Consider the following 12,473-nt stretch of genomic DNA (forward strand, 5'->3'; position numbering starts at 1 on the left):
AAAAAAAATTATATTTTTTTAATTTACATTTTACTTTGCATTTCTATTTCTTATATTTTTTAAAAAATATACCATTTTTTCATTTCTATTTCATATCAAAAATATTTTTTATTTTTCATTTCTATTTCCGTTTTGTAGCCACATCAACCACCTAACTTCTTATGGGGGTCTAACACAATATTGGACTGTTTAATATAATATTATGCACCAATATCTATTAGCGACATTTTATGGAGTCGGATGCAATAATATTACACTGTTTTTAGTTTTAATTAATTTTCGTTTTCTTGTTGACAGCTCGCAACAAAATCAAACGATCGATGTCTTCCATTTTCATTTTCGCAAGTACAAATGAAAATTAATGTACTAAAATAAAAATAAAAAAAAAATAAAATGAAATTTTTTGATAGCATCAACCTATTATTAGCTATCTATCCATCACCTCTAGAACCCACCGACCATTTCTTCTTCTTCTTCTTCTTCTTCTTCTTCTTCTTTCTTCTTGTTGATTGAGCTACGGGATTACATGATGGAACAGGCATTTGGGTTGTCATCGCTGAACATGGAGGTGTAGGGATCCCCATATCTGGAGACGGTGCCGGTGGTGGGGTGTTCCACCATCCTGACATGGCCAGGCGGCGCCCTCTTGTCGTAGGCTTGGGCTGCGAATGGCTGAGCCACCAGGTTGTATGGAACGTAGGGCCACAGCTCGGCCCTCTTCCCCGTCGACTTGGCCTTCTTCAGCACCTTGCTTGCCTCTACATACCCACTCACCGTCACCTTCTGCTGCTTCCTGTTTATCTCTACGGATTCAACTCCTGCACACAGCAGCCCACCAATTTGTATTCTTTTTCTTTGTTAATTAATTAGGTAACTGCAACTGTAAAAGAATATAAAAAATTCATTGAACTCGCAACGGTTAGATTGTTCCTCTCTGATTGAAAGATCAAAAGTGAGGAAACCTCATACATTGGGATCGCAGAAAATGTGAAGAAATTTGAGAGAGAGAGAGAGAGAGCAAAATCACCGGTTAATGAAGATAGAGCTTTCTTGACCTTAAGCTCACAACCATCACAGTCCATCCTGACTTTGAGCTCCACAGTCTGCAATTGCTTCCTCTTCTTGTGTTTATGGCCGCTGCTCATCAGCTCAGAGATGTACCCCAAGGTGCCTGCAACCCCCATATTTTCTATTTTGCGCAAATGGGTCCAAGAAAATGGTAGCTTTACTCTGTGAGAGATAGAGAGAAAGAGTGGAAAATGAGAGAAAAACCAAAGAGAAACAATACTGGGAACCAGAAGAGAGTATGGAGACCATATTTATAACCAAAAGGTAGGGGTTATAAGAGATTGAATACAGCACTCAAAAGGTGAATTTGCAAGAAGCTTCCCTCCAAGAATGAATTCCTTAATTCCTTTAACCTTTCCAACACAGAAGAAAAGTGAGTGAAAAGACTCTCCCAAAGTCTGCTATCTCCTAACCTTTCCTTTGCTTTCTCTCTATGTCCCGTGACTGTGATCTTTCTTTTGCAGAAGTCTACTTCTTATATAGGCCTTTGTTTCTTCTCATTGCCTTAATTCAAACAGGGGGAAGGAAACTAAGGGTTGGCGGTGGCCCCCCAAAACATTAACATTTCAGAACAAACTAATGCTTATCTCAAGAATCTGGTTCATTTTGCATGTTTAATTAATTTCTTTGAAGCTCCTAATCTTGGGATATGTTAACTTTTAAGAGAAACTTCAATGAATGCTTTGAGTGCAAGAAGAGAAAGAGAGAAAGGATGGGTTGGGGAAAATTAAACAAGTATGGTCAAAATCATTTACCTAATAAATGCATGCATATTGTATACTCATTCAACCTTATTAGTGGTATTGGTAACTTAAAATATCTATTAAAGATATTGTTGCTTTTATTAGTCTTATTAAAGGAGTGGTTCATCTTACATATATATAAAAAAAATAAAAAAAAATTAAGTGATAGTTTATTAAATAACGTTTGACAATAACTACTTAAATTTTTATTTAAAGATTGTGACATAATTAATTTTTATTTTTAAATAAAATATATAAAAAATATTTTATTAACAAAACTTTAGAAAAGTCACATTAAATAATTATATATTAGGAAAATAATGTCTGCATTTTAAATATATTCGTATGTAATTTAACTTTTCCCAAAAAGAAAAACTTTGTTGGACGGTTGGTTGGCGCAAAGTGTTTTTGGGCTTGAATACATAGGCCCATTAAAGTGCAAAAGGACGTGTGAATTTTTGCCACGCTCCTGACTGGAGCGTGGACAACAATCATGGGCCTGGAAGGCCCATAATGGTATCAGTAGATTATTTTATGTGTCCAATTAGGAGTGTTCACGGTTCGGTTTGATCGGTTTTTGACATTTTTAATACGCCAAACCGCTTGTACGGTTTTTTATCAAACCAAACCGCACGATCTGATTTGGTGAGCAAAAACCACACCGAACTGCACTGTATTTGTGGTGCAATTCGATGCGGTTTCCATGATTTGTTCAAAATATTCAAAATATTAATCCACTCATTTTTGTAGTGCGATTTTCATAGTTTAATAAATTATTTCATCAATTATTTAATTCATTAATTTAAATAAATAAAATAATCTTTTATTTATACAATTTGCAAACAGATTGTTTTTACAAACTGTTTGTATAAAGAATCTGTTTGTAAACAGATTGTATAAGATTGTTTTTACAAACTGTATAAGATTGTTTGTAAAAACAAACTGTATAACAAACAGTTATACAGTTTGTAATGTAAAACAGAACAGATTGTTTACAATCTGTTTACCAGATCTATTTTTCTGGTTCGAGAGTAAATTGTTTTATAAATTATTTTATAATTTTTTTATTATTACATTATATTTGGGTGGTTCGGTTTTAAACCAAACCGAGAAATCCTCAAACCGAAAACCGCACGGTTTGAGGATTTTTCAAACCGTGTCGGACCGCTCATCTTAAAAAATCACACGGTGCGGTGCGGTGCGGTTTGATTCGATCGGTTTCCACGATTTGTCGATTTTTTTGAACACCCCTGTGTCCAATAAATTTATTTGTTAACAGTAGTCCACATGTATGCATAAGTCGAATTTGTATTAGTATATGTGTAAATAAATATATTTAAATTTGAAATAAAATATATTTATTACATCTTATTTTTAATATTAAAGCAGTGTTATTAGTTATTTAAATGATTCAAAATACAATATATTTATTATCAATTAATAAAAAAATTAAATATTAAAAATAAAACATAATAAATATACATTGTATAAAAATAAAATACATTTATTAATACATAATCATTTCCAACATTACCCTTATTATATATATATATATATATATATCATTTTAATTTGGACACTCAGACAATTTTGATAATATTCATGCATTGATGTATTTAAACATTCAAGTCTTAACACTCTACATTAATGTTTAATAAATTTATAAATATAAGATATTAATATAAAATATTATAATAAATATGAAACTTTAGAAGGGGTTCTCAAGAACAATGGCCATGTTGTTTGCTGGTCCAATGTGTTCCTGGGAGTGACCATAGAGGCAGGCACAGAGAATCCTCAACAGCAGTTCAGGTAAGTGACTTTGCTGAAAAGAATCTTCTTTGGAAACAGAATATTTAATGGTGGGGAAGTATTGTGTCACTGTATTCTTTCCACTGATGGCCATCTTACAAAAAAGAAAAAAAAAACTATTAATTTATAATTATAGAAATATTACTGAGACACGTCTCTGATAGTTTATTCAAAATCACTGAGAAACCCCTTCTGCTAAGCTCTGAAGGCTTCAACAATCTTCATGTATATGGTTCTAGTGATTGGAAAAGAAAAGATTGACTATTGGGTGGTACCTTGAGAACTCAAATTCCAAACTTGCAAGTTTGATTTGCTCTCTTTAAGTATTAATATGATTTTTGTCTGAAATAGACAAAAAGATAAAAGCAAAGAAAGCTCGTTCTCCCCTTCTTCACATATTTAAAGGTGCAACTTTTGGGAGTGGAAAAAGAAGATTTGGAGACACTGCCACAGCCCCGCACCAACCAATCTTGCAGTCCTTTGCTAACCCAATAATTGTTTATTATTTCCAGCCCAGCCCAACCCAACCCACCGATGAGGAAATTCATAATTCTAAGTTGTCTTTTCGGAGTTGCTAGACTAGATTTGCATTGCAGGGACAAATTCTAAGTGGCATCGTCTTTGCATCACTGAGATCTTGACCTGATACAACGTTTAAATTTGATGTCAACTAAGTAAGCTTACCACTCAAAGGAGTAAGCTTACCACTGTTACTAAGGTTCACCCTCCGCATCAAGATGCCAACTCAAAAAAAAAGAGAGGACATCTGCTAACAATTGGAGGGGTTTCTAAAAACATGCTCCCCACCGATGTATGCATATTTTTGGGTAGATGGAGAGGGAAGCACATATCCACCTTTGAATGCAGCAGAAAGTTTTCTTTTCTGCAAAGAGCCAGTTCAATTTAAAACCAATGCACATATCCACTTTTGAATACAGCAGAAAGTTTTCTTTTCTTTTCTTTTCTTTTCTGAGATTTGGGCATCAGAATCTCAAAGCTTGATGCCTGATCCACAATAATTTTGCCTAGAAACCCCCCACTCAGCTACTGCAGTCTTAACTACAACAGATACTGCAGAGAGTTGGGTATATGTTTTGGGTGCAGGCGGTGTCCAAAGTCTGATTCATCAAGATCTCATGTCCAAGGCTGATGCTAAATTCCACTTTCTTAGATACCTTTTTATTTGCCTAAAATTGTCTATAAATGAAAGGGGGGAGAGAGAGAAAAAGAGCTTTTGTACATAGAATGGTGTTTAAAAAAAATGTTTTTGTACATAAAATGGGAGTTTTGTACGTACTACTCTGTCGAGAATACAGAGTTTTGTACATAATTTAACTAGTCTGTCAAGAATTCATTTATCCATGTATCTTTACCACATGTTTATGAATAACATGGACCTCCTGGTAGTACATATTTTGTGGGTAAAAGAAAAGGCATACTTTTGACTGCAAAGTGTCACAGTGCATATGCATTTTGGGAAGTCGTATACTTACAATTGGATGGTGACCAGCACAACTTCAAATTTTCCCTATCAAACACCAACCGATAACCAGTCATGTAGTTCTCTGCATTAAGAAAAATTCTTGAGAATAACAAAAGCTGAAACAAGGAGCCATACATTATTGATAACACAAAAAACAAATTGTTTACACTTACGACCAATTATTGCAAGATCCTCATCTGTTGGGTGTATGGCTAAACAAAATACTTCCTGTGTCACAAGGACTACACATTTTAGATTTTATCTGATATCAAGTACACTAATTACTGCGTCACTGTTTTTAATCCAGGAACAGTTTAAGCATTTCTACACAGATATAGAGTAGCCAATTGTAGTCAATGCAAGGTAGCAGCTTCTGGTCTCTGTTCTTAGTTGCAAGCATAATCTATATTGCTCCTGATCCAGTTGCAAGTTGTCTAATTCCAGTACAAACAAATGATCTAACACTCTAGTACCTTTTCAAAATCTAATTGCTTTATAAAGCTACTTGTAAAACTGGACGGAAAAGCTTAATTATCTTATTCACATAGAGCCCTAGTTATTTATAATAAAGATTACAAAGAAAATTACAATAAAGCACATTAAGAAAGTATCCTAATTAGATATAAGGAAACTATCCAAAATAAAAAGATGTAGAAAATGTAGAAACTTCCTAAATGGCATAGGATTCTCAGAGACAGATGTATAAAGCAAGTTTTCTTTTTCTTCTTAATTTTCACACGTTAACATTACTAGATTTTTTTTCCCAAATAAGTAAAAAGGCCAAATTATCGGACATGTCACTCATCCTTGAAATATCTGGGTTACAATTATACGAAACAGAATATAAATTTCATTTAGGCTAAATTTAATCAGGATATTATTTTTATGAATATTCTATATAATTTATTATAATTTATTTCTTTTTTAAACAACATATACAAACAGGTTGTTTTTGAAGTCATTTTAATTAATTTTTTTTTTTCATTTTCTTACTCGAATTCAAAATATTCCAATCATCCAAATCATGAATTTTAAGATTTGAATAAAAAGGACTAAATCTTAATATATTAAAATATATAAATTTAAACAAATTCTAAATAATAGAATCAAAATGATGGTGTCCCACCAACACGAAGCCCGACTCATTGAAAATGATGTATCAAATCGGAAGGACACGGCACAAGACAATGGAGGCTGTCTTCTCTTGACATTTATAAATGTGGCTGGAATCAAAAGTTGTTGGGTGTCGTGGACCTATCACAAAATAAATAAATGGTGGATTAATTATTGGTAAAAATGTTATTTGGACGTAAAAAAAAAAAATCATATTTTATGTAATATTTAATATTAAAAAATATGTTATAAATTTTTAAAAATATTTAATTTAAATATAAAATATATTAATACTGAATGTCCCTCGTAGCATCAAAATTTCACATCTGAACATCTTTTTCGTTTTCTAGACGGCATAAATTTGCTGCCACTACAAATCCGAAAACGTGTGTCTGGCGGCGACAATTGAGCCAGCCAGACAGGGACGCAAAAGCAACCTAATCAGCAACTGTCACGTCGTGGGGGCCCTCAGATATTTCAACATCCGCCGACATTACTTTTTAATAATATTCCAACATCCGCCGCCATTACTTTTTAATAATATTCCAATATCCGCCGCCATCACTAAAATATGTTTATTTTCTTATATATTATATCTTAAACGTATTATGATATTATTTATTTATTTATTATTACTTCTCTATAATGCAAAAATAACAGAGATTTCGTATTGCTTTATATGTTAATTTATACTGTTATATTGATATGTTAAATCTTTATATAATAATGATATATATTTAAAATGGTACTTGATATTATTGTTGGGTATCACATCCAATACGACATTAATAATTATAAAAAGTTTTAAATATATATTTATACCAAGTCATTGGAGGAGGAATCGCCTCCACAACATCCCTTTGACTGCTACCACGTGGAACCATCGCCGAATCAGGACCACTCCTCCTCGTAGTGGGTCCCACCATAAAAACAAGTTCTTGGACCACGCTTTGAAGTCGGGGCAGACTAGCCTAAGCTTGTTTATAGGCGGCCCTGTGAGTTTTGCTTAGGGGTGAAGTCACAAAAGTTATTTTTTTAATTACTTCTTATACATTTTTATATGAAAATACATGTTTTTTTCTAACGAAGAGTACTCAAAACTGATAAATGTATAAATTGATTCATATTTTGTAATATGGTTGTCAATTTTTTCGATACTTTTCATTAATTTAAGCTCTATTTCTTTTTCGATAAGTCAACAATTTAGTACAGAAAAATTTTATGATGACTTAGGGTACTATTTTTTTTCTATGATTTTTGTACGGAATATATATATATATTTTATAGATATACACAAAAAATCATATCTTGATCAAAAAATAATTCATAAAAATATTTTTCGAGATGAGATAAATCTCACTTAAAATTGTAATCACGATTAAATTAAAAATTTTAATCTCAATTAAATTTAAATTTTAAGTTGTATACCTGTCCCTGAACCTAGACGAGGAGCAAAGAGGATCATTTTTCAACCTCTCCGACTAAAAGATCTGATCCAAATCAATAACCAGGTGCAAGGCTGTGGCTCTTCTTTCCAAGTCCTCCGGGCTGGGTCAACTTTCAAAGATAACTCATTTACATGTAGTTGCCCCCACACCTAAGACCCCTAATAATGATCAGAACAAAACAAGTCTAGCTGCATCGTAATCCAATCAAAAAAATCTTATTTTGAAAAGTCAAAATTGGACCCATTACTTAGTTAATTGATTTAGATTAAATTTTTATAGATTTAAAATTTTATAATATGTGAACTATCTCCTACTAAATCGGGTCACAAATAAATTGATTCATTTACGAGTGATTCAATATTTGATTTGACAAAATCTCATTTAAATTCATTCATTAAAATAAATAAAATAACTTTAAATTTTAATTTATCAATTAGTTAAATTTGAATTCAGTAAAACTCAACTCATTAAATTTCATGAACATTGATTAAAAATTCATGAATATTAATAAATTTGATTAAAAGTTTATAAACATACTCAATTAGAAGCTTGTGAATAACTCATGAACAATCTCATAAAAATATTATTTAAGATAAAGTTATTAAAATTTAAATTATTATATATATATTAATTTAATTGTTCAATATAATATAATATATATAATAAAATAATATAATATATATAATAAAATAAAATAATAAAATAAATTTAAATAAAATAACAAGTTGCTCGGCCTTAGAAACTAGCTCGCAAGTCAAGCTTAAACTCATCAAATTTCGATTCGATTAAAACTATACTAATAACTCATATAAAAAAAAAAGGCTTAATACATTTTTTAGTCCCTAGACTAATCAAAAAAATGGCTTTAAGAATATCAACTAAATTGTGCTCACTATTCATTCTTAAACAAAATAATTTTATACACTTTTAGTCTCTGCCTTCACGGTCGTTAAAAGAGGCTTTAAATTTGTTTCGTCAGCACTGCCACGTCATGCCAAGTCACTCTTATCATTTTTATCAGCACTGTCACATCACCACACAAATATATATATACACATACATATATATATATACACACACACACCCAACCATGCCACCGCCACAGCTGGGCTCCTCAACGGCGGCCATGGAGAGGCTGACCATGGTCGCCGTTGAGGAGCCCAATTGTGGCGGCGACCATGGCCGCAAGAGAGAGAGAGACGTCACCACATAGATATATATATAGACACACACACACACATATATATATATACACACACACACCTAGCCATATATACACATACCCAGCCATGGCAACCACCATAGCTGGGCTCCTCGACAGCGGCCATGGCCGCAAGAGAGAGAGAGAGAGATGGGGGCATATCCGCCCACTCGGCCTAGCTCAACTGGAGATGCTCGCCGTGAAAATCGCGATCGCCTACTTGACCCGATCCGAGCCGCCGCTTCGTCGGCAGATGGTGAGTTACATGCTAGACGCGAACTCGTATGGGTTCAGCATGCGGAAGGTGCGAGCCAACTAGATACGGATCGTCAGAGTGGTGGTCGGGGTGGATGACGTGATGAAGTGGGTGAACAATAAGCGTGCTTGGAGGAAACCCAGCGCCACGATGCTGGTGCACGCCTTGGTGGTGATGCTGGTGTGGCACCTGGACCTGATCATCCCGGTCCTGGCATTCTACGTGTTCGTGGTGGGAGCGTGGAATTACTGGTTTCGGGAGAGGGAGTTGCCAACCCAATTCCATCTGAAACTGTTGATGGTGGAGGCCATTGATAGGGACTAGCTGGAGGAGGAGTTCAACGAGATGTCGAGTGGGAGCGGAAATGAAATTGTGAGAGTGAGGTATGACAAGCTGAGGAACATCGACCATGGCTGGATGTGTTAGAATATATATATATGTAGCTGGGTGTGTTAGTGTGTGTATATATATATATATATATGTAGTTAGGTGTGATATGTAGTTGAGTGTGTCTCTCTCTCTCTCTATATATATATATATATATATTTTTGTGTGTGTGGTGACGTGATAGTACTGATAAGGATAATAGGCGTGACGTGGCAATGTTAACGAGACAAATTTAATGCCTCTTTTAATGACCGTTAAGGCAAGGACTAAAAGTATATAAAATTATTTTGTTTAGAGATTAATAATGAGCATAATTTAGTTGATATCCTTAAAATTATTTTTTTATTAGTCCAAAGACTAAAAAATGTATTAAGCTAAAAAAAAACCAACAAAATTATATAGTAATATATATATATACATACTTAGTTTCCGATTTGAATTAGGACCGCATCGAAAACTAGAGTAGAGTATCTCAGTTTTGGATTAGGGTCGTTCAATTTTTCAATTCAAACCAAACTTCACATCCAGCTAATGAGAGGACAAACTATATTTAGGGGAATAAATCATAATATCGGTTGGTCATTGTAATGACGTTTATTTTATGATCAACGCTTTTAATCCTTTAATATTAAATTTTCAAAATGTTATTTTGACACTTGTTTATAATATATTATATTAATAAATGAATATTATTAAAAAATAACAAATAAGTATTTAAATAATATATTTTAAATAAAAAATTTGCTTGGTGGCATCCATCCCAACATAAAAAATTCAAAGTGTTATCTCGACACGCATTAATAAATATTTGTGTGAGACTCATATATTAATATATTATATACATACAGCAATAATACTTCACCTTCCTGAAGCTACACGCAGCATCCCCCAAATTGTCACTTGTCACACATCTGAAGATTGCTAGTCACCGTCCAAATAGCACTCTCATCTTCCAGAAAAAGTGCCCCGAATCTCAAGGCCACGCGTGGCGCGGACCAGCGCATAAAGAATATTGCCCAGCTTATTCATCCCAAGCCAACCTCAAAACAACTCCAAAGTTGTCACCCCAGCAAAAACAAAGTCGGGTCAGTCGAGCATCTCGGTCGTACCTAAATCGACTCTCCAAAACTATCACACGCGACAAAATTGTTCAGACTCCCATTTTCTAACTCGAATGCTCGTTACTCGAGCATCTAACCTGGGGGCTATGGATCGTCCGGGCCCATTCTCGGCCCTTCCCTTAGCCCAATCTAAGCCCCCCTCCGTTAGGCCTAATCTAATCTCCCTTCTGGACCTAGCCTTGGCTTAGCGCCAGCTTGTCACAACATCATTGCAAACCCACTAGATATCAGCGCAACCGTCTCAAATCTTATCCTCATTAATAGCAAATCTCATCCACATTAATGAGGGTTCTGTCGCCACCATACTACCATCTGGGAACCTCTATCGACGCCGAATAGTCAGTCTTATCACCTACAAACGCACGTCTCATGCATGCAGGAGGACATCTCCTCTTCCTATATCAACTAGCTCTCTTTAGAGTCAAGGTATGTTCTCATCTCTGACCTATTGATACACTACCTCTCTTACTCACTAGACCATTAGAGTGCTTGCAGATGCCAGCTGCCCCCCAAAAGAACCCATAGCCAAAGCCCGCGCCCCGCCTCTGATCGTCTCTCTTTTGGTCAGGAAGGAACACCAAGAGATTGTATTGGTTTAATACAGTACATATCTCTTTTTTCAAAGTCAAAACATTTGTATCTTTAACACTCACAACATCAAAAAATTGTTCTCTTACAAATCCATCACCATCAACATATCTCAAAATAATAGCCATTTGTTCTTTATGTGATTCATCTATTGCTTCAACAACAAGAATGCAAAATTTAGCATCTCCAATTTCTTCACAAATTTTATGTCGCACACAATCAGCAATAATTTTTAATATCTCTTTCTAAATACTTGGTGATGTGTACTTGGCATTTTTAGCTACATTTTCCAGAAAAACATCATCAATTTCTTTGTTTGTTCTTCCGTGCAATTTGATTAATTCAATATACTTCCCACGGTTAGTAGACTCGGGAGACTCATCATGACCTTTAAATGCACAACCTTGCAATGCTAATTAACCACTTCACACTCTCTATGGAGGTCTTTATAAGAAAATGGTCTTGTTTTTTTTCTTTTTCAGTCTATTTGTGTATCCTTCTCTCAATATATTAATTTAGATTTCTCAAGTTTTCCTATTTTTCCATAGCAATGTAAGGTAGTGAGTTACTATCTCCTTTATGTTTTTTTAGCAGACAATCTTTACAATTAACTCTCTTCCAATTTTTGAATCTCTTGATAATGAATGTTTCAGGTTGTGATATATTACTTTCAAATAAATAATAGAGAAAACAAAATGCACTTTCTTTCTCCACAGAAAATTCAAGCCATGGATGTTGTGTGAACCAAGTGGATTGAAATTGACAATTTTGAGCCCCAAATTTTACATGAGAATACTCATAAATAGGTTGACACGGTCCCATATCGATATATACTCTTCGAACCTCACCTTATTTGTCTAATGGATATTGTGATATTGGGATTCATTTTCCAAAATCACGTTCATAATATAAGATATTACTTTTAAGTGGCCTAATAGTACATTCATTTGAAGGTTTTGATCTTTTAGTTTTGGATGGTGATATAGAACTTGAAAGAAAGAGTATTACAGGGACCATTTGGGTTACTTGATGGTTGACCATCGATTTTCTTAGTGAAGTATTGGAAGATATTTTAGTTATGCATTTTAATATACCTGTGTATCACAATTAACAAAATCTCAACCAAGACAATTCAAATATTCAATCACAATTAACAAATCCCACAACAATTCAAATATTCAATCACAATTTAAAAATCTCAGTTAAGGCAATTCCTAACTTAATGTAGTAGTCAAATAACAATTAAGAAAAGC

The 12,473-nt window shown here is 33.9% G+C and overlaps 1 protein-coding gene across 4 annotated transcripts in view; it reads right to left on the minus strand.

Moving 5' to 3' along the window:
• Positions 1–303: 303 nt before the first annotated feature.
• Positions 304–12,473, minus strand: part of LOC127800218 (heavy metal-associated isoprenylated plant protein 23-like) — a 51,389-nt gene continuing 39,219 nt past the window's right edge. Inside the window, exons 1-3 of one of the 4 annotated variants that reach the window (XM_052334704.1) lie at positions 1,358–1,487; positions 1,028–1,230; positions 304–818 (exon numbers count right to left, since the gene is read on the minus strand). In XM_052334704.1, coding sequence (XP_052190664.1) covers positions 523–818; positions 1,028–1,184 — 453 coding nt within the window. In that variant the 5' untranslated portion in view covers positions 1,185–1,230; positions 1,358–1,487 and the 3' untranslated portion in view covers positions 304–522. Of the gene's footprint in view, positions 819–1,027; positions 1,310–1,357; positions 1,488–12,473 lie in introns of those variants that run through there. The other 3 variants (XM_052334705.1, XM_052334702.1, XM_052334703.1) reach the window with 3 other exon arrangements.

This window comes from Diospyros lotus, chromosome 4 (assembly GCF_014633365.1).
Source record: "Diospyros lotus cultivar Yz01 chromosome 4, ASM1463336v1, whole genome shotgun sequence".
Lineage (NCBI taxonomy): Eukaryota > Viridiplantae > Streptophyta > Magnoliopsida > Ericales > Ebenaceae > Diospyros > Diospyros lotus.